Consider the following 27,792-nt stretch of genomic DNA (forward strand, 5'->3'; position numbering starts at 1 on the left):
CACGGCCAGGACCAGGTGGGGGCAGTGCTGCGCGGCCCTAGGATTTGAGGCCGCGGCTTCACTGGGGAGGAGACCCAGGCCCGACCCTTTGTCTGCATTTGTCCCTTTTCCTTCCTCAGCTGGGTTTGCGGGGTGAGGGAGCGGCGGCCGGCCGGGGCCTTGGGAGGTGCCCCGGGAACCGCGCAGCCAGCGAAGCGGACCCCAGATGCCACATGCGTGGGGAGGATGCCGGGAGGGGCCGGGAAGGAGGATGAGTAGTCCTGGGCCTGATTGCGGGAGCTGGGAGGAGGACTCCTGGGCAGCACCGGCGCCGTGGGTTGGACCGCAGGAAACCTAGACTCGGTGGCGCCCGGGACCCCAGACGGCTGTGCTCAGAGCCGCTTGCTGCGGACCCTGCCGCCCTGCGCCCTGGCCCTGGCTATCCCTGCAGGAGCCCTGGCATTGGGAGCCCCCAGCCCAGATCTCACCATTTCCCGGGCTCCAAGGGCCCAGACCCCTCCCCAGCCAAGACTTCCTGAGACCAGAGGGGAGGCTCCCACCCATCTGTCCCCAAGGGCTCACCAACCAGAAACCAGGGTGCTCGGCCAGCAGGCAATGATGGCTGAGTGGCCGGTGGGTGCCCACGGCCCCAAGCCTCAAACGCCTCCACGCTCCACTGCCGGCACCGCCCGATTTCGTTAAGCGAAGCTCAGATTCTGAGCCGTTTGCTTCAGCGCTCCCGAGAGGCGTTTACAGACCTCACAGCAAGTTTTCTTAATCTTGCAGCTCAGGGTTTGGGTTAGGGAGATGACGCTGCCTTCTGGACTTTTGGTGGTGGTGGTGGTACTATCTCAACATGTTTGAGTGCATTGTGTGGCCATAATCCCTCCACAGAAGCCAGGGAGAGGGGCCGCCTGGGAAGCGTGGAGGGAGAGGGTAGATCAGAGCGCACAGGGGCGGGAGCGCCCACCGCACCGCCCAAGCTGACTTGGTCTGGTGAGCCTCACGGTGTCCCTCCTCAGAACCCCACTTTCCGGCTCCCACTGCCCATGACAGAGCCCCAGCAGCCAGCCAGGTACCCCCGTGGGCTCAGTGCCAGACCCGTCGTTAGCCCATTAGCCCTGCATCACCAGCTGCCCAGCCGGGACGCCCAGGGCAGCCCAACAGGAACACTGCCTTGGGGGGTCACAGGACAGCTCCCGTCAGCGGGTGTGGGTGGGGGGGAGCCCGGGAGCCGACCAAGCCCCAGCCTCAGCACTGCGCTCAGGCCCCTGGGTGCTCTGAGTGCATCCGCCAACCTGGGCGCTGCCTACCCGCCGGTGTCCCCGCGCTGTTGTGTGCCAGGTGCCTGAGCCCCGGGAAGGGAACGGAGAGGGAGCGGGTGCTCCCGAGGGGTCGGGGCGGGAAGGGGGAAGGTGACACTGGAGCTGGCGGGAGAGCAGCGGGAGTCGGGGCAGCGCCCGCACGGCAGCTCCGGGAGTTTTGTGTGTCTGGAGCGTCAGGCGAGTGAGAGGCTGGAAACCGCGCGAGCAAAAGCAGAGCCCGCGGAGCTCGCCTCGCAGGCTGGGGAGCCCCAGCGAGCGGCGCGCGAGGTGCAGGCGGGGTCGTGCGGCGCCGGGGACGCTGCCGCCCTGGAGCCGGAGGGCTGAGCCCCCGCCCTCCGAGCTCAGTCGCCCCTCGCGGAACGAGCGGCAGCTGCGGTGGGCGGGGAGGGGCGGCGCCGGGGAGGGGCGCTTGACCCTCTGCGTGCTGTGGGTGTGCGTGGAAGGCAGTGCCCGGCTGGCTGCCCCGCTGGCCCCGGTCCCGCGCTGGCGCACAGGGAGCGACTTCGGGAGCCCCGCGGGGGATGCCGGAGGCGCCGGGACGGCCCGTCCATCCGCACAGTGTCCGAGTCCGAGGGGCCCCGCCCCCAAGGGAGGCGGCCACCCGGTCCCGGTTTGCCCTTCGCAGCGCGACCTCGCGGACCTGTGCCTTCCCGGCAGCTGCTCCGGAGAAGGCGCCGGGACCGGCGCGCAGGAGCTGGGGCCGGGCGTCCTGGGCAGGGCGTGCGCAGGCCGGGCGGGCAGGCGACGGTGTCTGCGCTCACGTGTGCGCGGCGGGGGCGGGAAGGCCCCGCCCTGGGGCCGCCGGATTAAAGGCCACCCCAGCTGGCGGGGACCGGGACTGCCGCCTCACCGGCTCGCGCAAGGCTTCACGCCGCCCACGCGCGTCCCGCGGCCTCGCGCAGAGGGACCCTCCCCACGCGACATGCGCGTCGGGCCCCGGCGCTGAGCGGCAGAGGCGATGTCAGGGCGCGGGGGCTGCGGCCCTTGCTGGGGGTTGCTGCTGGCGCTGGTGCTGGCGCTGGGCGCGCTGCCCTGGACGCAGGGCGCCGAGCAGGAGCATCACGATGAGATCCAGGGCTTCCAGATAGTCACGTTCAAATGGCACCACGTCCAGGACCCCTACATCATCGCGCTCTGGGTCCTCGTGGCCAGCTTGGCTAAGATCGGTAAGCGGCCCTGGGATCCCGTCCGAGGGACCAAGCCAGGCGCGGGCCTCGGTCTCGGCGGCGCAGCCGCCGCCGCCTGGTCTTGGGTATCCGATGGGGAAGGGGCGCGTCCGGCGGAGTTGCGGCCGCCGCGGGTTGGAGCGCAGCTGCAAGTCCGGGCGCCAGGCCGGTCTCATCGGCTCCTTCTGCTGGCGTCCAGGCCGCTGTCGCTGGGTCTCCCGCAGGGTCTGGGGGCTTTAAGGCTCTCGGTCTGGCCGGGTTCGGCGACGTTTCCCTTCCATCAGAAAAGCAACCCCGGGAACAGGGCGAGCCCGGCGCGGCTTGTCTGTCCGCCCTTTCTCTTCCTGAGCGGCGCACAGGTCCGGGAAAGTGGGGCTTGCAGGGACCTCCGGGCAAGGTGACAGCAAGGTCAGCGTTCTTCTGCGCGGTAGGGATCAAAGTTTGCAGGGAGGGTCTTCCTGGAGGCGCTGGCTGGCTTGATTGAGCGGTGGAGGCTCCAGCTGGGTGGAGCCAGGGAGCCGAGCAGCCGCCCCCGGGGGAGTTCCCATGGGGGAATCTGGTGCAAGGAGGGGCGGCTTAGGGGTCCCCTGCCAGCCTGGGGGCACGCTGCTGGGGTCTGCTCCTGCAGACCTGGCCCCTCCCCTTCCATCCCTCTCCTCCCTCTCCCTCTCCAGATCCTCCTGTCTCCTCTTCTCTGTGGCCTCCTGGCCCCCTGACCTGGCCGCTGGGTCTCCTCGTGAGAGTGGGGCTTGTGGCCTTGCCACCGTGGGTGCAGGGCCAACCCTGGCTGCTTCCTAAGGCTACTGCCTGCTGAGGTCCAGCCTCCACAGCCTGCCGTGGGAGCAGCAGTGGGGAGGGCTCAGACAGTGGACGGGGCACTCGCGGGCCAACCCCACTCGAGGGGACCGGGTTCTGCCTGGCCCCAGAGCTTGCCGTTCCCTAGGTCTCCCAAGCACGCGGACTAGACCAGAGTGGACGTCCAGGCGGCTGTGGTGGCCACCCATCCCCCTCCCCAGCAGCACATGCCTGTGACCAGCAGGGGCTCTAAGGACACAGTCTCCTGTGCAATGTCCCACCCTGGGGTGCATCCGCAGAGGGGCCAAGTCTCCTTTGCAATGTCCCACCCTGGGCCGTATCCACAGAGGGGCCAAGTCTCTCCCCCCTAAAATGTAAGCCAGGACCCTTGCTGCCCCTCACCCACCTGCCCTCTGTGTGGCCGCCCCTCCTGGTGTCTCAGCAGCTCAGAGGCCCGACCTCCTCCCCACCCAGGCCCTGGCTCTGACCTGTGCCCCATCTCCACTGCCTGGCTGGCCACACCAGCACCGTGGTGCTCTCCTGTTCACCCAGGGGTATGACTGCCCAACAGGGATCCTGGCATGGTCATCTCCCCACACCCAGGTGACACTGGGTCCCCTCCTCGTCCCCTCCTCATGGAACAAGCCCCAGCCTCACAAGTCACCGTGGTGCCCCTGTGTAGGCCCCCGGCCCAGACTCTGCCCCCCCCACTCACCTTCCCCAGCCCCAACAGTAACAAGCAGGCCCCCACACCCATCCCCCTCCCTGTGGCTCACCCTCCTCCTGCCCCCTGCCCTGTGAACTCTGCACCTGACCTGCCTCCTCGCAGGTCTCCAGAGCCGCTCCCCGCAGCCAGAGGCCCCAGCGCCATCACGCAGCCAGGCGCAGCCACTGTGTGGCGGATCCTGCAGGAATGGGGGATCCTGGGTTCCGTGAAGCTGCCCCATGTCCCCAGCCGAGGGCTTCATCCTGCTTGTGGAGCCATTGTGTTGTCTGAAGCGGTCGGGGTGGTCCTACCAGGGTGGCTGGGTGTTTGTGATCTCCCAGCATTTGGTCAGAGTTACAGAGAGAGGGGAGAGATGGAGAGAGAGCGAGAGGGAGAGAGAGAGAGATCTCCCATCTGCTGGTTCACTGCCCACATGGCCACCAAGGCCAGTGCTGGGCCAGGCCAAAGGCAGGAGCCGGGAGCTTCATCTGGGTCTCCCTCGTGGGTGGCAGGGCCCAAACAGTTTGGCTGTCCTCTTCTGCTTTCCCAGGCCATTAGCAGGGAGCTGGATGGGAAGTGGAGCAGCCGAACTCGAACCGGCGCCCGTGTGGGTGGCCTTCCCTGCACGCCACGATGCCAGCCCCTGTTCCAAGTCTCTGGAGTGGCACATGAGCACCCAGTCTGGCTCTGGGTGTGTCCTTCGGGCAGCTGGGGACAGAGAGAGGCCGCAGAGCTAGAGCTGCCCGTTCCAGCTGCTAGGGACAGCGCAGCAGCAGCGTGGCCCAGAGCCTGCTGAGGGTCAGGTGTGGGTCTGGGCTCCCAGAGGCTTTGCTGTGAGCTCCCTGCTCTGTGCCCTTGGCCCCTGGGCTCCCCACCTGGCATGGAGAGTCAGAAAGGGAGGGAGGAGCCGCTGAGGCTGGAGCTCCTGTCCGTGGCACGGGGGCAGGGACATCCAGGATGCCTGCTCCTGGGGTCTCCAGCCAGCAGCCACACACAGCAGGTCACATCCTGCCTCATCCCGTTTGGTGAGCTGGTGACCCTGGGCCAGGCAGGAGAGCTGAGGAGGCCAGGGGAGGCGCCCGGGCAGGCTGAGGAGGAGGCCAGGCTGCGGGGGTCCATGGGGGAGGCTGAACCGGCTCTCTGCAGGCCTCAGAGGACTTTGGCCCCTACTTGGGGCTGTCGGGAGGGCGGGACTTGGTCAGCACTGGCCATAGGGCAATGGACAGAATGGGCACAACCCAGAGCTGCTCCTGGGAGGACAGCGGGGGTCCTGGGCTGTCAATTGCAATGCAGAGGTGGGGGCTTCCGGCCCAGTCTGTCCCCCTACCCCCCGAGCCGCTCGCTTCTGGGCAGGGCCGTCCACTGCGCTGACCTCGTCTGTCCTGCCAGCTGGGGTGGCTGTGAGGACACGGCGAGGCTGAGACACTCATACCAGCGGCCTGCAGGGGCCACTACGCAGCAGAGGTCGTGGGTCCTGGCAGGGAGAGTGATCCCCATGGCACCCTAGGCGAGTAACCCAGGGTCTGGAGGGCACACTGAGGCTGGGGCTGTGCCAGGTGGTGAGGGGTGAGGCCCACCCTGGATGCTGGCCCAAGGCCCCTGGCGCCTGGTGATTCACTCCCTGGCCGGCGGGCATGGAACATGGGTTTGGATGGTGGCTGTAGACTCGCACCCCAAGGGCCGGCCGGCATAGAGACCAGCAGGGACCCCTGGGGTGCGGGGCAGCGGAGGACAGAGGTCCTGGATGGGACTTCTGTGACCCCTCAGGTAGCCGTCCAGCTGGAGCCCCCCTGGGCACTTCACCAGTGTTAGCCCTGGGCGTGTGGCCTGCCAAGATGGGGACCCTCGGGGTCATGGGAAGTGCTTGTCCCCAGTTCAGGGAAGTGGTGGTTCCAGGGGCTCCAGGCTTGGGACGCTCCCGTGGGGTGAGGGTGGGGGCTCTGCCGTCTGCCTCTGTCTCTCAGTGCTGTTCTGTGATGTTGCTGCTGAGGCCTTGGCCTTGGACCGTAGCCTTCTCTTTGGATGCGTGTACAGTGGCCCTTCAAGGCCCCTGTCCTGGCGCCCGGAGGTCTACTCCTGCCTGTGGGGCTGTGATCTCTGTCTAGACCTGTGATGTCTCCACGTGGCTGCCCTGGGTCACAGTCCCAGGCTGTGGAGGAGCCGGGGTCCAGCTTGGGAGCTCGAAGTTTGTATTCCGTGCGCCCCAGGACAGGAGGCCCTGTGAGACACCCTGCCTGTCCCACAGCTTTCCCACGGCTCCTGCCCCTGCTGCTCTCCCACCCCCTCTGCTCCCCCAGAGGACGAGGGAGGGGCTCTGGGCCCAAGCACGAGAGGCAGGAGCGGTGTGTCGGCGGGCCTGGAGCCAGGGCCAGCAGCAGAGGTGGGAGCCGGACGTGCCCAGCGTCGCCCTGGGAGGGAGAGACTGCTGGTCTGGGTCAGCAGCCACTGGAAGCAATCCACGCCGCCTTGCCTGGGAATCTCCCGAGGAGAGGGCAAAGGTCAGGGGCCGAGCCCCAGGCTGTCCTGTCCAGGCAGGGCCCACCCGCACCTGTTGGCCCTGCTGGGCGCTCACGCTCTGGGAAGGATGTGGGTTCTGCTCACCCAGCTGGCAGCAGGGGATTTCCCTTGCCAGGGCTCCCCAGGAGCTGGACTTGGGGTCCCCACCTCTGTATTGCCGACCCCATTCAGGGGGCCAAACTCCACACCTGCGGTCTCTGTGGTGAACCAGGCCCAGCGATTCACCTCCCCGGAGAAGAGGCCGGGGCCTCCCCACAGCCAGCTCGGTCCCCACTTGGGCACGGGCGTGGGGCCTGCCCCTGTGACCTCTGTGCCCATGGCGTGGCCGCCAGGAGCCTGCTCTTCAGCATCAGGTCTCCAGGGGCCAGTCTCGGGGTGCTGGGTCTCGGGGTGCTGAGACTCCAGGGGCCAGGTCTCAGGGTGCTGGGTCTCGGGGTGCTGAGTCTCTAGGGGCCAGTCTTGGGGTGCTGGGTCTGGGGGTACTGAGTCTCCAGGGGCCAGTCTCGGGGTACTGAGTCTCCAGGGGCCAGTCTCGGGGTGCTGGATCTCGGGGTACTGAGTCTCCAGGTGCCAGGTCTCAGGGTGTCAGGTCTCAGGGTGCTGGGTCTCCAGGTACCAGGTCTCAGGGTACTGAGTTCATGATGCTGGGTCTCCAAGTGCCAGTTTCAGGGTGTTGGGTCTTGGGGTGCTGGGTCTTGGGTGCTGGGTCTCAGGGTACTGGCTCATAGGGTGCTGGGTCTCTAGGTGCCAGTCTCAGGAAGCTGGGTCTTAGGGTGTTGGATCTTGGGGTGTTGGGTCTTGGGGTGCTAGTTCTCGGGGTACCAGGTCTCAGGGTACTGAGTTCATGATGCTGGGTCTCCAGGTGCCAGTTTCAGGGTACTGGGTCTTAGGGTGCTGGGTCTTAGGGTGCTGGGTCTCAGGGTGCTGGGTCTCGGGGTGTTGGATCTTGGGGTGTTGGGTCTTGGGGTGCTGGGTTTTGGGGTGCTGGGTCTCGGGGTGCTGGATCTTGGGGTGTTGGGTTTTGGGGTGCTGGGTCTCGGGGTGCTGAGTCTCCAGGTGCCAGGTCTTGGGGTGCCGGGTCTCAGGGTGTTGAGTCTCCAGGTGCCAGGTCTTGGGGTGCTGGGTCTTGGCGCTAGGTCTGTGCAGAGCCCGGAGTGGATGGTTTCTCTCTGGCCATGTGGGTGGCTGGAAGGTCCTTGTCCATTGCGTAGGGACACACTAAGAAGGGGTGACTCCAGGGTGAGGGGCTGAGCAGTCCCTGTCTGTTGCCCCAGGTGGCACCTGCCCCTTGGCTCTCTGTCCCATCCCCATGACCTCTGACCTCTCAGCCCACCCCCACTTCCTCCTTCCCCAGTGCTGTTTTCTCTCCTGGAGCCGAGCCCCACCCACTGCGCCTCATCCCCACACCCGGCATCTCCCGCCTCACCCTCTCTGAGCTGGGAGTGCTGCTCACCCCAGCGCCCAGGACTCCGCTCCCAGCACCCGGTTCTTCCGGCTTGGCCAAGCCTGTGTGGCAAGGGGCCGGGGCGTCTGCTTGTTCTTCTGGACTCTGAGCCTGGAGCCTGGCGGGCCTGTGGCTGCAAGGACCCGATGTGGACAGACGAGGGAATGAATGCACGCATGGCGGCGTGGGTGTGGGTGAATGAATGAATGAGCAGGTGCGTGCTGCGTGGGAGAGGCCTGGCTCGCCCCGTCTGTAGTGTCCTCCAGATGCTGGGGCCCAGACCCGGGAAGTGGCTCCTGAAGCCCCTCGGTGTCAGAGCCGGGGTGGGGGCACACCCTGAATCATCCACCTTGGCGCCAGGCCCCACCCACAGCCCTCTCCTGGCACAGCGACTGGGCCGGGCCCCCGGGACGGTGGTGGCTTTTCCATCTGGTTTATTTTGTCCGTATGGCGACAGCTGCGTCAGGACAGGAGCCCCTAACAGTTAGTTCAGTATTCAGGCAACAGATGTGGTGTCAGGACCTGTAGGCACCGCTGCGGGTGAATCCAAGCTAAACCAACCCAGACCCCCCCAGGAGTCGTGGCTGGGGAACGGCCACCTGCTGACACCACCCCTCACAGCCCATGTGCAGAGGGGCAAGGGGCAGCGGGGTGCTGATGAGCGCTGGCCGGGCCCCTCCCGGGGCTCGTGACGTGGGCACGGCTTCCGGCGTTGTCCACCTGTGCTCAAAGACATTCAGAGAGTGCACACCCGAGAAGCCGAGCGTCCACACTGGGTATGCTGTGTGGGGCGTGGCGTGGGGGGAGGGGCACTGTGCCCGTGGCAGGACAGGCCGGGGGTCGATTCTCTGCCGTCCTCGGGTCCTGCCTTGGGCTGCTCCTGGGGGCTCTGCCATGGAGCCTCATGCGTCCAGGGAGCACCGAGCCTCAGGCTGAGGGCTCCGGGGCAGCCAGGGGTGCAGAAGGGGATGGTGAGTCAGCCTTGGGGGAGGGGGCCAGGCAGAGCAAGAGGACCTGGGGTCCCCAGAGGAGGCCCCGCCCGGGGCTCGTGCAGACGGTGTCAGGGCTGGAAGACAGGGCAGGCTGAAGGGTGTGGACTCTGCCCAGGCACAGGACAGCCTTCAGGGAAAGCAGTGCTGCAGGGAAGGGCGTGACCCTGCGCCTGCGGGGGGCCTGCCAGCCTGGGCTCCCTGGGCCGGCGTCCTGGGTGGGGCGTGGGGAGGGCCGAGGGCAGGGACAGCGTGTCCCCGGGTGCCGGGGTCGGGGCGGCTGTGCAGTCTGACTCTGGCCAATCAGGAAACCTCTGTGAATTCGCCACCTGCTGGGCTGGGGTGCCAAAGTCCAGTGGGGTCTGAATGGAGGCCAAGGCTATGTCTGGCGCCCCAGGGCGGCCGTGAGGAGTGGGACCCCAGCTCCTGCGGGCCCTGTCCTCCCAGACGCTGCCCGAGCTCTGGGGACCCAGCCCCCGGCAGTGCCCAGGGAGTGGTGGCTGTGTTGTCACCGGCAGGGGGTCTCAGCAGAGCTGGGAGGGAGGGTACAGGATGCGCAGACCTCAGAGGGGCTTGCACCTCGCAAGGGACCAACCCCAGGGTCCTGCTCCCTCGGCTGTCCCGGGCGCCTCTTCCCACCCCCGGGTCCTCGTCCTGGGTTTCTCAAGAGCCGGGTCACTCGGAGACGGCACAGCTTCCCAGACGGGGGAAGGGCAGGGAGGCGCAGCCCCCTCTGGGTGGGGGGTCCCTGCTCCAGCCCAGCCCACAGAGCTGGACCCGCTGAGTGGCCAACAGCACCGAGCGGAGTTACCCAAGGCTCCCCACCCCCAGCAGTGAGGGGCACTGTGGCCAACACAGCGTCACCAGCGGGGCCGTGTGTGCGCCGTGGTGGTGGCACATGTGTGCGCATGGAGGAGGCGTGTGCACACGTGGAGGCAGGTGTGGCAGTCACGGCACCAGAGGTTTCTAAGGGACTGAAGGGGTCTGTGGCCGGGGCCCACACCGTCTCTGGGACTCAGCGCGCCTTGCCCCGTGGCCTGCAGGTGTGTCCTGGGCTCTCTCCCCGGTCCTGCGGCGTGGGGGATTCTGGGTCTGTGAGGGCCCTCGGGCCCAGGCATCACCAACAGCTGCATTGTGGGTCCCTCAGGAGCAGCTCCTGAGAGGGAGTGTGGCGGCTGTGCACAGCAGATCCCTCCAGGAGCCCCGTGGGGGACTGGGCTGTGGGTGCAGCTGAACCGTGCAGGCTATGGCTTTGCACCTCACGTTTAGCTTATAAAACAGGCACATAGATCAGCGGTCCCCAGTGATAAAGCAGGATGACTTTAACCGCACACCGCTATGGTGGTGCCCGGTGGTGTGGGACTCTCCCTGCCACACCTGGGCCTGCCAGCCGGGGACCTGGGTGACTGAAGCCGCTGCAAGCTTCAGGTGGGGCCGCCCAAGGCCACCAGCTCCCAGCCCCCGGGCTCTGTAGCTTCCTGGAGCGGGCGGCCCCTGCTGCTGCCCACACCCACCTGGCGCCCACTTGCACACCACACTGCCCCTCCCTGGCCCCCAGCCCTCCTGGCCTCTGCGGTGCGGCTGTCTGGTGCGGTGCAGGGGCCCCTCTGAGCCGTGAGGGTCCAGGAGAGAGGCGGGTGTGTCTACCCCGGGTGAGGGCGCTGCTTCCTGGGAGAGATGAATTCCCAGACTTTCAGACTTGGGGAACAGCCCAGAGTGGCCCAGCGTCCCTGTGCCCCGCCTGCCTCCTCCCGCGGCCCCGGCCCCAGTGTCTGCACAGGACCTCGCTTGCTTGAGTGCCCCCAGCGTTGGCTGCGCCCTGGGTTTGCCCAAAGGTGTCAGGGTCACCGGAGCTGGGTCACCCCGCCCTCTGACCCTGGCCCCGGATGTTCGTGCGGCCGGGATGGTGCAGCCTTTCCAGGCTGGGATCTTAGGACGGCCCCCGTGTGCCGGGCTCTGGCGTCTTCTCATTTGCATCTTTGCCACGGTGTCTTTGGTCCGGCTGTTCACTGCCTTGTTTTTCGTGCGTTTTGGAAATGTGCCCTTTCCAGGTAAAAGCTTTGCAAATGCTTTCTCCCAGCTTGTGGCTGTCTTTGCATTCTCTTAGCATTTTAATTCTTTTAACTTTCGCGAAATCCAGTTCAGCAGTTTTTTCTCTCATGCATGGGTCATGTGGTTGGCATTTTACCTGAAGTTCACCGCCAAGCTGGAGGTCACCTGACGGCCCCCGCGGGTCCTTCCAGAAGTCCCGTGGTCTCGTGTTCCACACCTGGGCCTCCTGCCCCTTTCGAGTGAGTCCTCTGGTGAGCTCTGGGGGCCTGTGCCTAGTTTTGGGGGCGTCACTGGGTGAGAAGCCACGCTAGGCTCCCTCCTGCACTGCGGCCGGGTTGGAGCGCTGTGTGGCCACGGCACCAGAGCTAGAGCTGCGGGGGCTCGGCAGAGTCGGCTCCCAGGCTCTGTGCCGCGTCCGTGATGCGTGGACTCCCAGGACCTCTGCACGGCACTCACACTCCAGGCTCGCTCCGCCGTGGCCAGGAGACTCCTGCAGGCACTGCTTTGAATGTGGGTCACGGCCTGCCGCTGAGCGAGGGGGTCTCGGCGTTTCCCTCCAGGAAGGTCACCTTTTAAATGGCTTCCATCAGAATTCCACATTTTCCCGGCACAGGGCTCTTGCGCACTCTGTCAGACTTGTGCCCGAGTTTGGGTTATTGCGATTCCTTTGTGGGTCTTGGCGCTGAGCTAAGTGGGTGTGCTTTCGGCGTCAGCTTCTGTGTGTTTTGTCACCTTTGGGCCACCCATGGTTTTGCTGATGCATGTTGGGTATTTGGGGCCTCTCGGCCAGGACCTCACCTGTGGGTGGGTGCATACAGGAGTCCCAAGGTGGGCTTACAGGACCGAGGGCAGAGCCTGCAGAGAAAGGGGATGGGTAGGCCTAGCAGGGGCTGTGCTGGGCCCAGGCGTGGGATGCTGGGAGTCACGGGGCGGGGGGGGGGGGCTGGCAGCATGGGCGTGCCGACAGGGGGCGCACGTGCCAGCCCCCTCCCCAGGGCCTCTGCGCTACTCCTCCAAGCTGTTGCTCTTGCCCTGCCTCTGGGCACTGACCCCTCGACTCTCGGAAGATGGGGGAGCCTCCAGCAAACCCCTGCCCGTGCTGCCTGCCAGGCAGAGCCATCTTTGTCCCCTGGGGCTGTCGGCTTCCCTCAGGGAGGAGGCCAGCCCTGCCCGCCCCCGCTCTGGCCCCACTCCCCAGCTGGCAGGGGAGGCTCAGGTGGGCGCCCTGCCCTGAGCCCCCGGGGTCCGGCCCCAGTCTGTGTCTGTGCCGTGCCTCCTTGGGAGCAGCCGGCTCGCCTCGGGGTTTCTCTCCCGGGGGCGGGGGGGGGGGCTCTGGACTGTTCTGTTGGATTCTGGTTTCTGCTCTGGCATTTGGAACTTCCGAGGGCTTCGGCCCCTGGCACCCCTCCCCTGGGAGCTGCTCCCGGCGGCCAGGTCACTGGCTTCCCCCCGAGACTTGCCAGGGCCCGTGTGGGTGAACCGAGCTGGGGCAACTGGGGTGCCCCGGAGTGGGGGCTGCTTGTGTGGCTGCCCGCCCGCCACTGGGGACCCAGCGCTCCGGGGGTCTGATTGGCATCTCCCAGCAGCCCGGGGGCGGGGACTTTCATCTCAGCCCCTGGAAACCGAGGCTGCCAGAGATAAGCCAGGCCTGGACACAGAGCCGTCCCGTGTGCAGGGAGCGTGGACTTGTGACTCCACAGACGGGGCCGCCTGCTCTGCGGTGGCCGCTCACCCTGTGGGGTGGCCCCACAGGGAGGTGGCCAGGGCCTCCTAGCATGACCCCGCCACGTCTGGGGTGGACGATGGGGCCTGGGGAGCTGGCACAGCCTGGGCGAGGCTGCGCCCGGGGCCTCAGTGCCCTTTGCACCGCCCCCAGCTCCGCATGCTTCAAGCCCTGGCGGGGGGACCCTGGGCCCTCCCTCGTCCCCTGTGGGGGGCTTCTCTGCTGCTGGCCCCTGTGCCCTTGGCACACGGCACAGACATCCAAACTCATCGTGCCCGTGGCTCCCTGCCGCTGCCCAGGCAGCAGCTCGTGACTTGGGCCCGGCTGGGGGTCACTCTGTGGGCTCCCGGATGGTGGGGGCCGTGGCCACGTGAGCGGCACAGGCTGGTCTGGTCTGCAGTGGCCTTGGGACGCTGCCCACACATTTTATCTGCACAAAAGGAGCCCTCGGAGCGAATGTCCCCGCTGGAATTTTCTGAAGCCGGGCTGAGCCTGCCCCCCGCAGAGACCCTGCTCGCACGCCTCCGGGAGGCCCCGTGTCCCCAGGCCCGCCCCAGAGCTGCGTCTCCTCCGTGGATTTTCCATCGGCTCGGTCCTTGGGGTGGCCCTTCTGGCCCCCGGCCACCACACCCGGCTGTAGAGCCCAGCCAATCTGGCGGCTGCTCCGCAATGTGATTGACAGGTTCCCGGCACTCCCCACGCCCAGATGCCACTGGGAGCCCGCCCCCTGGGGTCTTCGGGTGCGTTTGGCCCTGGGTCCCTGGGACCCCCGCTTCTGGTGGGGTCCCCTGAGGCCGGAGCGCCCTCCTCCCTGCCGGCTGTGCCTGCTCCCCGCTCAGGGCTGCGCTTCCTCAGCACCACGCTCTGTCGGGGCGGGGCCCCTCCCCTCAGCCGGCGCCGGGGTCCCGGTGCGGCCTGTGCTGGGCTCTCAGGTCACAGGGGCCGGCCGCACGGCGCTGGCCGGTGCCTGGGTGCCTGCAGTCTTGTACTTGCCCTGCCCGGGAACCGCAGAGTTCCCCAGATCCACACAAGCCTCCTAGCCGAGGATGGGAGCAGCTCCTGGTGCAGAGTGGCACCTTCGGGTCATCCAGGCCCTGCTCACGCCCGCCAGCCCTTTGCTGGAAGGTCAAGGTCACCTCCTGCTGCCCAGGTCACCTCCTCTGCTGCCCAGGTCACTCCTCTGCTGCCCAGGTCACCTCCTGTGCTGTCCAGGTCACCTCCTTTGCTGTCCAGGTCACCTCTGCTGTCCAGGTCACCTCCTCTGCTGTCCAGGTCACTTCTGCTGCCCAGGTCACCTCTGCTGTCCAGGTCACTTCTGCTGCCCAGGTCACCTCTGCTGTCCAGGTCACCTCCTCTGCTGTCCAGGTCACCTCTGCTGCCCAGGTCACCTCTGCTGTCCAGGCCACCTCCTCTGCTGCCCAGGTCACCTCCTCTGCTGCCCAGGTCACCTCTACTGCCCAAGTCACCTCCTCACCCAGGCAGCTGAGGGTCCCTTCAGACACCGCGCTCGTCAACCCGGAATTCCCTGTAGGTTCTTTGGGCGGCTTCTGTTTCCGTGGTCAGCAGTCTTGGCCCGCGGGCTGTGTTGGGGCCAGCTCTGCTCTCTGCTGTGTGGCCGCAGGCCTGAGTCCTTCTGTGCGTCCCGGTTGAGGCGTTCACGGCCCGTGTGCTCCTGGCCGACATGTCGCTACCCCTGCGAGACAGGTGGCGTCCAGCCTGCACCCCGGTCAGCAAGCCTGGCCCAGTTCCGCTCCCTGCTGACGCGCAGCCCAGGGGCAGCAGCCACGGCTGCCCTGCTTGTGCCCTGCCGCCCATGTGGGAGGCCTGGATGGAGCCCCTGCCCCTGGCCCTGGCCTGGCCCAGCCCAGCTGTTGCAGGCATCTGGGGGTGAGGCAGTGGAGGGAGATGTGCCGTCCCTGTCTCCCCAGCAGACAGGTAGGCGCCATCCAGTGCGTCAGGACCTGTTTCCCTGGTGCCCTTGCGTAGGTGCTAGCAGCAGCTTTGAGGCCGTTCTCTGGGTCGACCCAGAGTCTCTGCCTGATCTTCGTCTGGGGCCGGCACCGCGGCTCACTAGGCTAATCCTCCGCCTGCAGCGCCAGCACCCCGGGTTCTAGTCCTGGTTGGGGTGCCGGTTCTGTCCCGTTCACTCTTCTTCCAGTCCAGCTCTCTGCTGTGGCCCGGGAGTGCAGTGGAGGATGCCCAAGTGCTTGGGCCCTGCACCCCATGGGAGACCAGGAGAAGCACCTGGCTCCTGGCTTCAGATTGGCGCATCATGCTGGCCGTGGTGGTCACTTGAGGGGTGAACCAACGGAAAGGAAGGCCTTTCTCTGTCTCTTTCTCACTGTCTAACTGCCTGTCAAAAAAAAAAAAATTAAAAAATTAAAACTAATCTTCGTCTGGGACCGTGTGACGGACGTCACATCTGGGGGTGGTGTCGTTGTACCAGGCAGTCCACTTGGGTGGGCTGAGGGTCCGCTTGCGTCCTCCCAAGCTCCCAAGAGCTCACACGGGGGCCGGGCTTGCTCCTTCCAGGAGTGCCTCCCACGTGCCAAATAGCCGCAGGAGGCAGGGACCTTGCTGTGAGCTTGTCCCTTCTCCGGGCCGGGGCCCCTGTGTCGTGTCTGCTCCTCCGGGGCTGCTGCCGGGACAGCCCCAGCCGGCAGCCCCGGGCCCAGGAGGCCGTGAGGACGCCGGGACTGGCAGCCAGAGCCCCCGCAAAGACGGGCTGTGGCGCAGTGACAGGCGGGGGTCGAGAGGGCAGCGTGGTGTGGGTGGCCGCTGGGCTCCAGCTTCTGGGGACCCGAGCCCTTGCTGCTTGCCGTGGCTGATGTGCACAGTCCTGGGGGCGGCTGCCGCTCTCGGGGGACAGTGTCGGGGACCCTGCTCTCCCACTGCCCGCACTGGGCCGCTGCCCACAGGGGTTCTCACCTGGGTTTTCTAAGTCGACCCCGGAGGCCACTTGTGTCAGGAGGTTGGGTCCTGGGACAGCCGCACTCAACACTGGTTAGTCCCCCCGCCCCCTTTCCACTTTAGGTTTTAAAGATTTTAAAATTTATTTTATTTGAAAGGCAGAGTTACAGATAGAATAAGAGACAGAGACAGAGAGAGAGAGGTCTTCCATCCTCTGGTTCACTCCCCAGATGGCTGCAGCAGCCAGGGCTGGGCCAGGCCGAAGGAAGGAGCCAGGAGCTTCCTCCTGGTCTCCCATGGGGTGCAGGGCCCAAGCACTTGGGCATCCTCCACTGCACTCCCGGGCCCCAGCAGAGAGCTGGACTGGAAGAGGAGCAGCCGGGCCTCGAGCTGGCGCTCCTATGGGATGCCGGCACCGCAGGTGGCTTTCCCTGCTGTGTACACGCTGGCCCCAACGACATAGTTTTAAAATATAAAACGCGGCAAGGCTTGCTTGCATTTTGTAAGCGGGCAGCCTTTGAAGTGCCTGACGGGTGAGCTGAGGCCATCAGAAGGGGCTGCTGTTCTGGAAGCCACGAGACGCGGAGCAGAGGCTGCGGCCGCCCTGGCCCCAGCAGGCCCCGCCTTGCCGGGGAGGAGCTCCCCACACGGCCCCGGGAGAACCCCACAGCCCTCCTCACCCGTCGGGCTCAGGGCGGCCACTGGTGCTGGCTGCAGAGGCTGCTGGGAGGTCACCGCACACGCCTGGGCCTCGCGCCCGGGGCGGGGCTGACTCAGCTGCGGTCCCTGCCCCGAGCTGCTCTGAGCAACAGGCTCTGCTCCCTGTGTGCAAGTCCGTGGGAACCCCTGCACGGTGCCCGTGACTGCGCGTGCCCGTGTGTCCTTGTGTGGTGCCCGTGTCTGCGCGTGCCCGTGTGTCCTTGCGCGGTGCCCGTGTCTGCGCGTGCCCGTGTGTCCTTGTGCGGTGCCCGTGTCTGCGCGTGCCCGTGTGTCCTTGTGCGGTGCCCGTGTCTGCGCGTGCCCGTGTGTCCTTGTGTGGTGCCCGTGTGTCTGCGCGTGCCCGTGTGTCCTTGCGCGGTGCCCGTGTGTCTGCGCGTGCCCGTGTGTCCTTGTGCGGTGCCCGTGTCTGCGCGTGCCCGGGTGTCCTTGTGCGGTGCCCATGTGTCTGCGCGTGCCCGTGTGTCCTTGTGCAGTGCCCGTGTGTCTGCGTGTGCCGGTGTCTCTGTGCTCTGTGTGCGCACTGTGAGTGTGTGTGTGTGACTGCGCTGTGTGCTAGTGTTGCATTTGTGTGTGTGTTACATGTATCTCTGTATGTGTGTGACTGCACGTGTACACATGTGTATCTGTGTGTCTGCATGTGCACACATGTGTGTGTCTGTGTGTGTACACGTGTGTACACCTGTGTGACTTTGTGATCTGTGTGTGCATTGGGTGCATATGTGACTGCGCTGTGTGCTAGTGTTGCATTTGTGTGTGTTACGTGTATCTGTATGTGTGTGCACACGTGTGTATCTCTGTGTGTGACTGTGTGTACACATGTACGCGTGTATCTCTGTATCTGTGTGAGACTGTGTACATGTGCGTGTACCTGACTGTGTATGTATCTGTGTGTGTGCATGTGTGTGTATCCGCGTGTATCCGTGTGTGTGCGTGTGTGCCTGTGCATCTGCCCACTTGTGAGTGAGACCGCCCGGCCCGCCCTGCCGACCTGGGCTGTGTGACGAGCCCCCCGCTTCTCCCGCCCTTGCTGCCCACCCTGGTCTCTGTGAGGCAGAGCCCATGCGTGAGGCCAGGTCCACGTTAAAGTAAAACCAGAGGATTTGCTGTGCCGCTGCCCTTGCATGGACTCAGCGGAATCTGCCCATCCCCCGGACGGCCGGGACTCGGGCTTGACCCAGGCCCGCCAGGCTGTGTCCCTCGGGGCCAAGCCTGCCCCTGGGCAGCCCAGCGCTGGTCCGGAAACGGGCAGTTTCGCAGCAACCTTTGCCTCGCACGGGGCTTTGTAATGAGCACTAAAAGCCACCTGTCGTTACCAGCGCGCGGCCACGCCATTCTGTGCTTAATTGGCTGTGACCCCCTGGGCCTCGGCCATGGTTCCCGTGGCTGGGTGCCCCTCGACCTGTGGGCGGCTCTGTCCTCACCGCTCCCAGCGTCCTGTCCCCACCGTGCTTTCTTCTGGCCTCCGAGGAGACCCAGCCCTGTCTCTGGCTGCTGCTGTGTCAGGCTGTCAGCCACGCCGGAGCCAGCCACGGGCCACACCGCCTCCTTCCTCACGTGTCAGAGCTCATCTCAGTGCTGGGCTTGGTCGTGGTGCCGCTGAGTGTCGCAACAGGCACATTCCAACACTGAGCCTGGGTCGCTGTCGGCCCTGACTGTGACGGTGTACACAGTGCCTGTTAGCTGTGGCAGTGTATACAGTAGGCTGCTAGCTGTGACAGTGTATATAGTGGGTAGCTGTGATGGTGTATACAGTGGGCTGTTAGCTGTGATGGTGTATACAGTGGGCTGTTAGCTGTGATGGTGTATACAGTGGACTATAAGCTGTGATGGTGTATACCGTGGGCGGCTGTGACAGTGTATACAGTGGGCTGTAAGCTGTGATGGTGTCTACATCAGGCTGTTCGTTCTGCTCTGTTTTCCCTAAGGCCTCACACATCCCCTTCCCAGACCTCCATGCCAGACTTTCTCAGGTCCAGGGCCCTAGGGAGTGAAACACAGCGGTCCACCCGCCTCCCCTGGGCTCCTGGGACACCTGTCTCCTGGGCTCCTGGGGCACCCATCTCCTGGGCTCCTGGGACACCCGCCTCCTGGGCTCCTGGGGCACCCATCTCCTGGGCTCCTGGGGGCACCTGTCTCACCTGGGGCTTGAAGGAGGTGCCTGTAGACAGGGATGGCCCCACGGACCCCCAGATGCCCTGGAGCAGCATGGCGTCTGCCCTTAGAGTGGGGGGACAGAGGACGGGGAAGGCCCACAGGTGAGTGCGTGTCCACACGCGTGCCGTCGGCCTGCCCAATCCGCTGTTGGAGATGAATCAGCACTCAGGAGGGACAGGGAGCGTCCAGGCCGTGCCGGGAGCCACTCCTGGGTCAGGGTGTCCATTTCCCGGTCACAGGCATGTGCGTGGCCCCACGTGTCAGGCCCGTGCAGGCGGAGCAGGAACCTGACTCCCCGCCATGATGGGCCCATTGCACCCACGGGTGCTGCACCGTGCAAATTGCCGCTTGAGCCATCGGAGTCCGGTCGATCGCTGCCTGAGAGGCAGTCCTGGCTCGGAGGCCGGGGAGTCCTGAGACCCCGGCAAGCCCAGCCCCACCACTGGCACAAACCATGGAGCTGTGGGCCTCAGCAGCAGGGCAGCAGAAATCAGCCCCCAGCCCCCAGAGCCAGGGCAGGGGAGGGGCTAGCCTGGAGGAAATGGGAAAGGACCCCCCTCACACGCACACACAGGTGCACATGTGGACACACACACAGGCACAGACATGCACACACAGGTGCACACGTGGACACACACAGGCACAGACATGCACACGTGGGCACACATGGACATACAGGCACAGACATGGACACACAGGTGCACACGTGGGCACAGACATGCACACACAGGTGCACACGTGGACACACACAGGCACAGACATGCACACACAGGTGCACACGTGGACATACACATAGGCACAGACATGCACACACAGGTGCACACGTGGACATACAGGCACAGACATGCACACAAGTGCACACGTGGACACACACACGGGCACAGACATGCACATAGGTGCACACGTGGACACACACAGGCACAGATATGCACACACAGGTGCACACGTGGACATACACACAGGCACAGACATGCACACAGGTGCACACGTGGACACACACACGGGCACAGACATGCACACAGGTGCACACGTGGACACACACAGGCACAGACATGCACACACAGGGGCACACGTGGACACACACAGGCACAGACATGCACACACAGGTGCACACGTGGACACACAGGCACAGACATGCACACACAGGTGCACACGTGGACACACACACGGGCACAGACATGCACACAGGTGCACACGTGGACACACACAGGCACAGACATGCACACAGGTGCACACGTGAACACACACAGGCACAGACATGCACACACAGGTGCACACGTGGACACACAGGCACAGACATGCACACACAGGTGCACACGTGGACACACAGGCATACACACACCACACATAGACGCACACAGGCACAGACATGCACACGTGTGTGTGCAGGGGGAGGGGCTCCTGTGCAGCCCAGAGCCCCCGCCGGCAGCAGGTGCTGGGCGCTGAGGCGGCTCAGGGAACTGGGTCGGAAGTGACGGGGACCTGCCGGCGCCGAGGTTCACCCTTGGTTGATAGAACAGCCTCCCGCAACTGGGCCGGCCCCACGGGCAGCGGCAGTCAGGGTTTCAGGGACGTGGGAGCCCAGGACACCGTCCGGCTGAGCCCTGGTCAGAGCTGCAGGCCATGTCTGCAGGGGTGAGGCGCAGAGCCAGGATTTTTGGCTCAGAAGCAGAGCAGTGGATCCCAGGACAGTGGATCCTCAGGGAGACCCGGCTGGGCAGCTGCTGTGGGCTGGGGCTGGTGAGGAACAGGGCCAGCGAGGAAGGAAATGTCCCTCAGGTCTGGCCACAGCCACGGGCAGGTGTGGAGCCGTGGGCAGGCCTGTGGGGGCGCCCGGCTCTGGGCAGGGACCACGGATACAGGCCCAGCTCCGTGGCCATTGGGAAGGAACAGGAGGGGAGGTGGTCAACCACTGGCCCATCCCTGAACCTCTCAGTGACCCCCGAGAGACAGTGCAGGCTCCCCAGCCAGCCCAGGGCCTGCCAGAGTCCAGTGCTGCCCGGGGCCTGTGGCCATCGCACCAAATGCAGCGGACATGGCCATCCCTGGGACCTGGGACCTGGGACCTGGGACCTGGGACCTGGGACATGGCTCCCACGTGTGCCCCCCAGGCCCCAGAGCCTGATGCACACTCCCAGGCCCCAGGCGGGGAGCCGGTGTGGGGGGCACCTCCCGGAGGAATGCCACCTGTGCTGTCCACTCGTGCTCCATGAGGCTGCCGTGCGGGCTTTGGCCATCGTGGCCGTGGTGGCCATCGTGCTGCCTCCCAGCGCTGCTGCCCCCGCGGAGGGGGACAGAACCGTGACCGGACACCCGGGAGCAGGTCCTCTGTCCCCACAGCGGTGCTGGCTGCAGGGTCAGGGTGCCCGGCTCAGACCAGGTTTGAAGAGGACCCGTCAGGAAGCCGCAGGGGGAAGCTGGGCAGGGAGGAGCCGAGCGGGTCGAGGGCGGGGCTGGCTGGTGCCTCCTGGAGGTTCTGGTGTGGCCCGAGACCTGGGTCCTCCTGCTCCTCACTCTCTGTGCTGGGCTGGGGCCTCGGCTGTCCTGGGGGACGCTTGGCATCCAAGAGGACTTTGGCCAAAGCCTGGGAACAAAGGCAGTACACCGTACTTTCTCGGGCTGAAGGAGTCACCCTCCTGGCAGCTTCCCGACCCCCAAGAGCTTCGTGTGGGGCTCAGTCTGCGCAGCCCAGGGCGGCCGAGGCCGGAGGCTGGCTGGGGGAGACCCGGAGACCTGGGGCTGCACTCCACAGCCCCCCGAAGGTGGCTACAGTGGGACAGGCGATGGCTGCCCTGGGACTGGGCTCCCCTGCCCTGGCCCCTCGTGGGGGGCTCCGCCTGTCCCCTCAGCCACCTCCTGCCAGCCCTGCTGAGCTCCCTGTGCAAGAGTGGGGGCGGCGTCTGAGGCTCTGAGCCTCTGGGCTTGACCCGACAGGGAGGGGAGACGCCAGCTGGGGCAGGGTCCGGGCAGCTGAGGGAGGGCAGTGCAGGGAGCACAGGGCCCCCAGGGGCCAGGTGCCTGCCGCTGCCGCTCCTGACGCGCTCCCCTCCCCCGCAGTCTTCCACCTGTCCCACAAAGTCACCAGTGTCGTCCCCGAGAGCGCGCTGCTCATCGTGCTGGGCCTGGTGCTAGGCGGCATCGTCCTGGCCGCTGACCACATCGCCTCCTTCACGCTCACGCCCACCGTCTTCTTCTTCTACCTGCTGCCGCCCATCGTGCTGGACGCCGGCTACTTCATGCCCAACCGGCTCTTCTTCAGCAACCTGGGCAGCATCCTGCTCTACGCCGTCGTGGGCACTGTGTGGAACGCGGCCACCACCGGGCTGTCGCTCTACGGAGTCTTCCTCAGCGGCATCATGGGTGAGTCCGGGGGCCGGGCAGGAAACAGACCCCAAGGAGGGTGTGCACAAGGGGCCCACCGAGCGCCCCCTCGAATTCAGGACCGGCTGGGCAGGTGGGAGCGTGTTCTTCCGGGGAGCGTCTGGGGCTGGGGTCGGCCCCAGGGAAAGGGAGAAGGGGCTGGCAGAAGCCCCCAGGTGAGGGCCACGGACCACAGGCTGAGCTGCCCACAGCGCCCAGTGTCCTGTCCACTGAGCCCGGCACTGCAGCCCTCCTGTGTGTCGGTGGCCACATAGCAGCCCGGGTCACCCCACCTGCCGCAGGTACCTGATCCTGCCCGGGACTGCGCTGGCTCTAACTGGTTAGCTGCGCAGGCTGGCCAGGCTCAGAGGCCCGGGGCCGTGTGCACAGGCAGGCCGGGCTGCTCCTGCACTGTGGACGTGAACAGCCGTGGCCCATGCTCGGGTGGCCCAGGCAGGGGGAGAAGCCGTGCAGATGCTGCCGTCTCCTTGCCCCGGGTGCAGGGTGAGGCCTCCAGCAGGGCCAGTGCCTGCTGGACCGCCAGGCGGAGGCCAGAAGGGCTGCTGCCCCGGGGGAGGGCCCACCCCACCCCTGGCCACCTCGGGACTGCTGGGGTCAGCACTTTTCCAGAAATTGCCGCAGACCCGTCAGGCCCTGGAGCAAGAGCTGGACCTGCACGGGAGGCCTGAGAGGGGACTTTTGTTCTTATTTTTTCTTTACTTATTTTCAGTCGAAAGGCAGAGTGACAGGGGTTGGGGTGTGGAGAGTGAGCAAGAGAGCTTCCATCTGCTGGTTGATTCACTTCCCACATGGCCACAACATCCAGGGCTGAGACAGGCCAGAGCCAGGAGCCAGGAGCTCCGCCCCGCTCTCTGACACAGGTGCAGGGCCCAAGCACTTGGGCCACCCTCCACTGCCTTCCCAGGCCACGAGCAGGGGGCTGGAGCGGAAGGGCAGCAGCTGGGACCAGAACTGACGCTCAGATGCGGCGTGCAGCGTCACGGGGAGGCCTGGCCCACAGCGCCCCTCGGAGGCGGGCCTAGCAGGGCTGCGTGTGGCCGCAGCCTGAGGCTCAGCTGGGTGGAGGGGCAGCGCAAGTCCTGCCCCAGACAGAAACCCCAGGCCCTGCGGAGTCTCAGGGGCTGCACTGCTGACCCCACGGGGAGCACGGGGACCCGCTCACTGGCTCCCGCTGGGCCCTCCCACGGGCCCCGGGCCTCGGCCTGGAGCGGGATGGGCAGGTTCTGGCACAGCCCAGACAGACGTATTCTGGGCTGCGCGGCCGTGGGCGCCCTGGAGGACTGCCAGCTGTGAGCTCGGTCCCGGCCCTCCCTGCACCTTCTCTGGCCCTGGGCAGGCTCCTGCACCCCCTCAAGGCTGAGCGGTCTGCTAGGCCCACGGGATGGACAGAGGACTCAATGCCCTCTTTATAGCCAAGAAGGCGGCCGGCAGGGCCCCAGAAAGCCGGCCTGAGGAGGGGGCTGTGCACGGCCTGAGATGGGGGGGGCTGTGCACGGCCTGAGATGGGGGTGCTGTGCACGGCCTGAGAAGGTGGGGAGCTGTGCACAGCCTGAGATGGGGGGACTGTGCACAGCCTGAGATACGGGGGGAGCTGTGCACGGCCTGAGATGGGGAGGTGCTGTGCACGGCCTGAGATGGGGGGCTGTGCACGACCTGAGATGGGGGGCTGTGCACGGCCTGAGATGGGGAGGTGCTGTGCACGACCTGAGATGGGGGGCTGTGCATGGCCTGAGATGGGGGGGCTGTGCATGGCCTGAGATGGGGGGCTGTGCACGACCTGAGATGGGGGGGCTGTGCATGGCCTGAGATGGGGGGCTGTGCATGGCCTGAGATGGGGGGCTGTGCACAGCCTGAGATGCAGGGTGGGGGGTGCTGTGGTGCATGGCCTGAGATAGGGGGGCTGTGCATGGCCTGAGATGCGGGGTGGGGGGGTGCTGTGGTGCATGGCCTGAGATGGGGGGGAGCTGTGCAGGGTGTGAGATGCGGGGGGGGGGGATGTGCACGGCCTGAGATGCAGGGGGAGCTGTGCACGGCCTGAGATGCAGGGTGGGGGGGTGCTGTGGTGCATGGCCTGAGATGGGGGGGCTGTGCAGGGTGTGAGATGCAGGGCAGGGAGGGGATGTGCACGGCCTGAGATGCAGGGGTGCAGACCTGCCTGGAGCCCTGAGAGGGAGGGGCCTCATGTGGACCTGCCTCCCCCTGCTGTCCCCGACACCCTGAACGCCCTCTGCACCTGCCTTCTGTTGCCCACCTGCCGGCAGGCCTCTTAGCACTTTGTGCGCCCATAGCCCCACCTCAGGCCAGGCCTGGGTCGGCCCTGCCCCTGCCTGCTCCCCTGCAGCCCCCTGTGACTTCAGAGGGTCACACTGACCCCACAGGGGCTCCGGTGCCCTGGCTGCGCCCTTCCCGGGTGCCCCGGAGACCCACAGTCCCTGCTTATCTTGCAGGCGAACTGAAGATCGGCCTCCTGGACTTCCTGCTGTTCGGCAGCCTCATTGCTGCCGTGGACCCCGTGGCCGTGCTGGCCGTGTTCGAGGAGGTCCACGTCAACGAGGTTCTGTTCATCATCGTTTTCGGGGAGTCGCTGCTAAACGACGCCGTCACGGTGGTGAGAGTGGGCGGCGTCCCAGCCGCAGCAAAACTGATTGGGTGTCTAGTGTCCCTGGCATCTGTGGGCCGCAGGGGCCTGGCCTCCATGACCTATGACCCTGCACCACTGCTGCCTCCAACGCCGTGAGGCACAGGGCCTCGTGGTTAGCAGCCCCCACCCACGCCTAGCCCTGGTCCTCCACACAGAAGGAGCGGAGTTTCCGTCACAGTCTCGCTGTTTGCTCCTCAGACCTGCCCACTTCATCCCGCAGGGCCAGGGGCCAGCGCTGAGACCCCAGGGCAGGGGTCTCTACTGTGGATCTGCCGCTTCCTGCTTCCTTAGGAGCAGACGAGCAGGGGGAGGCGTTTGGCCTAGAGGTGACAGACACCTGCATCCCCTCGGAGCACTTGGCTTCCAGCCCAGCCCCGCTCCTGACTCCAGCTTCCTGCTATGCACAGCTGGGGGCTGCGGTGAGCTCAAGCGGTTGGGTCCCCGCCGCCCACGTGCGAGACCCGCCTGAGCTCCTGGCTCCCCACTTCAGCCTGGCCCAGCCCCAGCCGCGGCAAGCATTAGCGGAGTGAACCAGCACGTGGGGGCTTTCTCTGTCTCCCCTCCCACGGGAGTCACAATAACACCTGGGGTTGCCCAGCAGAAGCAGGGACACAGCAGTGGGGGCAGGGCTGGCTGTGCCTCGTGTGGCCGGCCCTCCGTGTGCGTCCCTCTCCTGTGACGCAGACCCTCAGTGCCTCCGTCTGGCCAGTTTGCCTCTTTTAAAGACCCTATCCGGGCACGGGGCTCCCACACGTGAGTTCTGGGCCGGGAAGCGAGCCGGGCTGCCGTGGGCTGGGGCTGCGTCAGCCATATCCCACAAGGAAGTCGTGCAGCTGCACGGCCCCGACCGGCCGTCCTCTGCAGCCTGGGGGCCCCGCCTTCCAGCCGCCGCGCCATCCGAGTCTCAGGCTCCAGGAGCCAGATCTGCCCTGCACCAGATTTCTTGTGTTTGGCAGCAGACACAAGGCTCCCAGGAAAATGCAGAATTAATTGGACTTTAATCGAAAACAGAGCGAAGGCTGCTGTGTGCCCCTGGGGCCCTGGGGGTGGCAGCGCCGTGTCCCGTGCAGGGAGAGCTCCCGGGCTCCCTGCCGAGGTTGTGACGTCCCGGCTGCCCTTGAAGACCCCGTAGGCGACCGTAGGACCATCACAGCCAGACCACTCCATCTTTGCGCCTCAACCCTTCAGGGCAGCCCTGGGGTCTGAGCAGACCCCAAACTCCAAGAGCCCAGAGTCGGGGGCCACAGCCCCCAGGGTCCCAGCGCCACCATCAGCATGTGTCTGGGCAAGTCTGCACTGCCCCGGCGAGGTGGGAAAGACCAGCTCTGCCCCCGGGGCTGCCGCCTCTGCCGCCTGCTGGCCCCCCGCAGCCGCAGCCCGGGGCTGACCAGACGCCCTCCCGCAGGTGCTGTACAACGTGTTCCAATCTTTTGTGACACTGGGTGGTGACAAGGTGACAGGCGTGGACTGTGTGAAGGGCATAGGTATGTGGGTTGTGGGTCCCGCCCTGCCTGTCCATCAGAGGAGCACAGGAAGTTCCCAGAAGTCTCTGCTGCTCCTGGGGTGCGAGGCCCTGCAGGCCTCTTCACTGTCAGGGTTTCCCATGGGCCCCGGGCAGTCAGAGGACAGCTGAGCTGGGCACCCTGGGAGGTCCTGCCGCCTCCCCAACCCCCACGCTGCTCCCCTGGGTGGGCGGGCTGCGTCCTCTCCCCTCCACACTGAGGACAGAGAATCAAGCTCTTGTTTCCCAGGCCCACGGCCCCTCCGCGGGGCGGTTACCAGGCAACTGTGGGCAGGAGTGGCGGCCAGCCTCGCCCACGCTGCCGGGCTGAGCCGGGCCTGCTGTCCCCGCAGTGTCCTTCTTCGTGGTGAGCCTGGGGGGCACGCTGGTGGGGGTGGTCTTCGCCTTCCTGCTGTCGCTGGTGACGCGCTTCACCAAGCACGTGCGCGTCATCGAGCCCGGCTTCGTCTTCATCATCTCCTACCTGAGCTACCTGACGTCCGAGATGCTGTCCCTGTCGTCCATCCTGGCGTGAGTGCCCCGCAGAGCGCGTCTGGGCCAGGGTGGCCGAGGCCTGGCCCTCGCCGTGGGGGAGGTGCATGCCCAGGTCTCTGCCCATGGGCCCCGGGACCTGCTGGGTGGGGCAAGGCTTCCAGGAGGCCCTTGTGGGGCACCGGTGCCCCGGGTCTGCCCTGAGCCCCCAAGCGGGCAGGACCAGGCCGTGGACGGACCCCCAGGCTGCCCGCTTGGGGCCCAGAAGCAGGTCTTTGTGGGTTTGGTGTGCACGCCGGGCTGTGGGCACCAGTCCAGGGCGCTGGTCGCCAGCGGCGCTACATCCACTCAGCACAGGGCTGACCCCAAAGCGGGGCCAGCGGCCGGGATGGCGGGTCTGGGCTCCGCTGCCCCGCCCGCTGGTCCTGAGCTGCCCCGCCCGGCCTGCCGCCCCCAGTATCACCTTCTGCGGCATCTGCTGTCAGAAGTACGTGAAAGCCAACATCTCGGAGCAGTCGGCCACCACGGTGCGCTACACCATGAAGATGCTGGCCAGCGGGGCTGAGACCATCATCTTCATGTTCCTGGGCATCTCGGCCGTGGACCCGCTCATCTGGACCTGGAACACGGCCTTCGTGCTGCTCACGCTGCTCTTCGTGTCCGTGTTCCGGGCCATCGGTGAGCTCCGGGGGCTGGGGGCCGCCCCCCGTGAGGGTCCCAGCACCCCCACAGACTGGGGTGTGCCCTGCCTGTCGGGATGGACGGTGCTGGAACTCACGGGGAGCCTGCTGGGTTCCTGCTAACTCCGGGCAGGGCAGCGAGGCTGGGGAGGGGCCCACGGGGCACAGAGATGCAGGCCCGGCCCGGCCCGGCCCGGGGCTGAGCACCGCCGGCCCCCAGGTGTCGTGCTGCAGACCTGGCTGCTGAACCGGTACCGCATGGTGCAGCTGGAGCTGATCGACCAGGTGGTCATGTCCTACGGCGGCCTGCGCGGGGCCGTGGCCTTCGCCCTGGTCGCGCTGCTGGACGGGAACAAGGTCAAGGAGAAGAACTTGTTCGTCAGCACCACCATCATCGTCGTCTTCTTCACCGTCATCTTCCAGGTGCGGCGCCCCAGGACGGGGTCTTGGGCTCGGGACCTAATTGGGTTTTGTAATTTTAGTAACTAGGAGCGCTATGTAGGCCTCCACGCGGCCACTGGGGACACAGCACCATTTGTCGGGGCAGCGGCTCTCGCGGGAGGGCCCGGACCGGGACTTCTGGCCAAAGCAAGGGGCTGGGGGCTCCTGCGGGGTGG

General features: G+C 66.2%; 1 protein-coding gene across 1 annotated transcript in view; it reads left to right on the top strand.

Annotated features, from left to right (window-relative positions):
* Nucleotides 1-2,138: 2,138 nt before the first annotated feature.
* SLC9A3 (solute carrier family 9 member A3) overlaps nucleotides 2,139-27,792 on the top strand; it is a gene marked incomplete at its 5' end in the record, with an annotated part of 30,653 nt that continues 4,999 nt past the window's right edge. Inside the window, 7 exon segments of the mRNA NM_001082697.1 lie at nucleotides 2,139-2,470; nucleotides 21,538-21,840; nucleotides 24,309-24,469; nucleotides 25,908-25,986; nucleotides 26,357-26,534; nucleotides 26,953-27,173; nucleotides 27,396-27,598. Of these exon segments, the coding sequence (NP_001076166.1) occupies nucleotides 2,263-2,470; nucleotides 21,538-21,840; nucleotides 24,309-24,469; nucleotides 25,908-25,986; nucleotides 26,357-26,534; nucleotides 26,953-27,173; nucleotides 27,396-27,598 (1,353 nt within the window).

This window comes from Oryctolagus cuniculus, chromosome 14, assembly GCF_051225735.1.
Source record: "Oryctolagus cuniculus isolate XC-2025 breed Fujian yellow rabbit chromosome 14, ASM5122573v1, whole genome shotgun sequence".
NCBI classification, from domain to species: Eukaryota; Metazoa; Chordata; class Mammalia; order Lagomorpha; family Leporidae; genus Oryctolagus; species Oryctolagus cuniculus.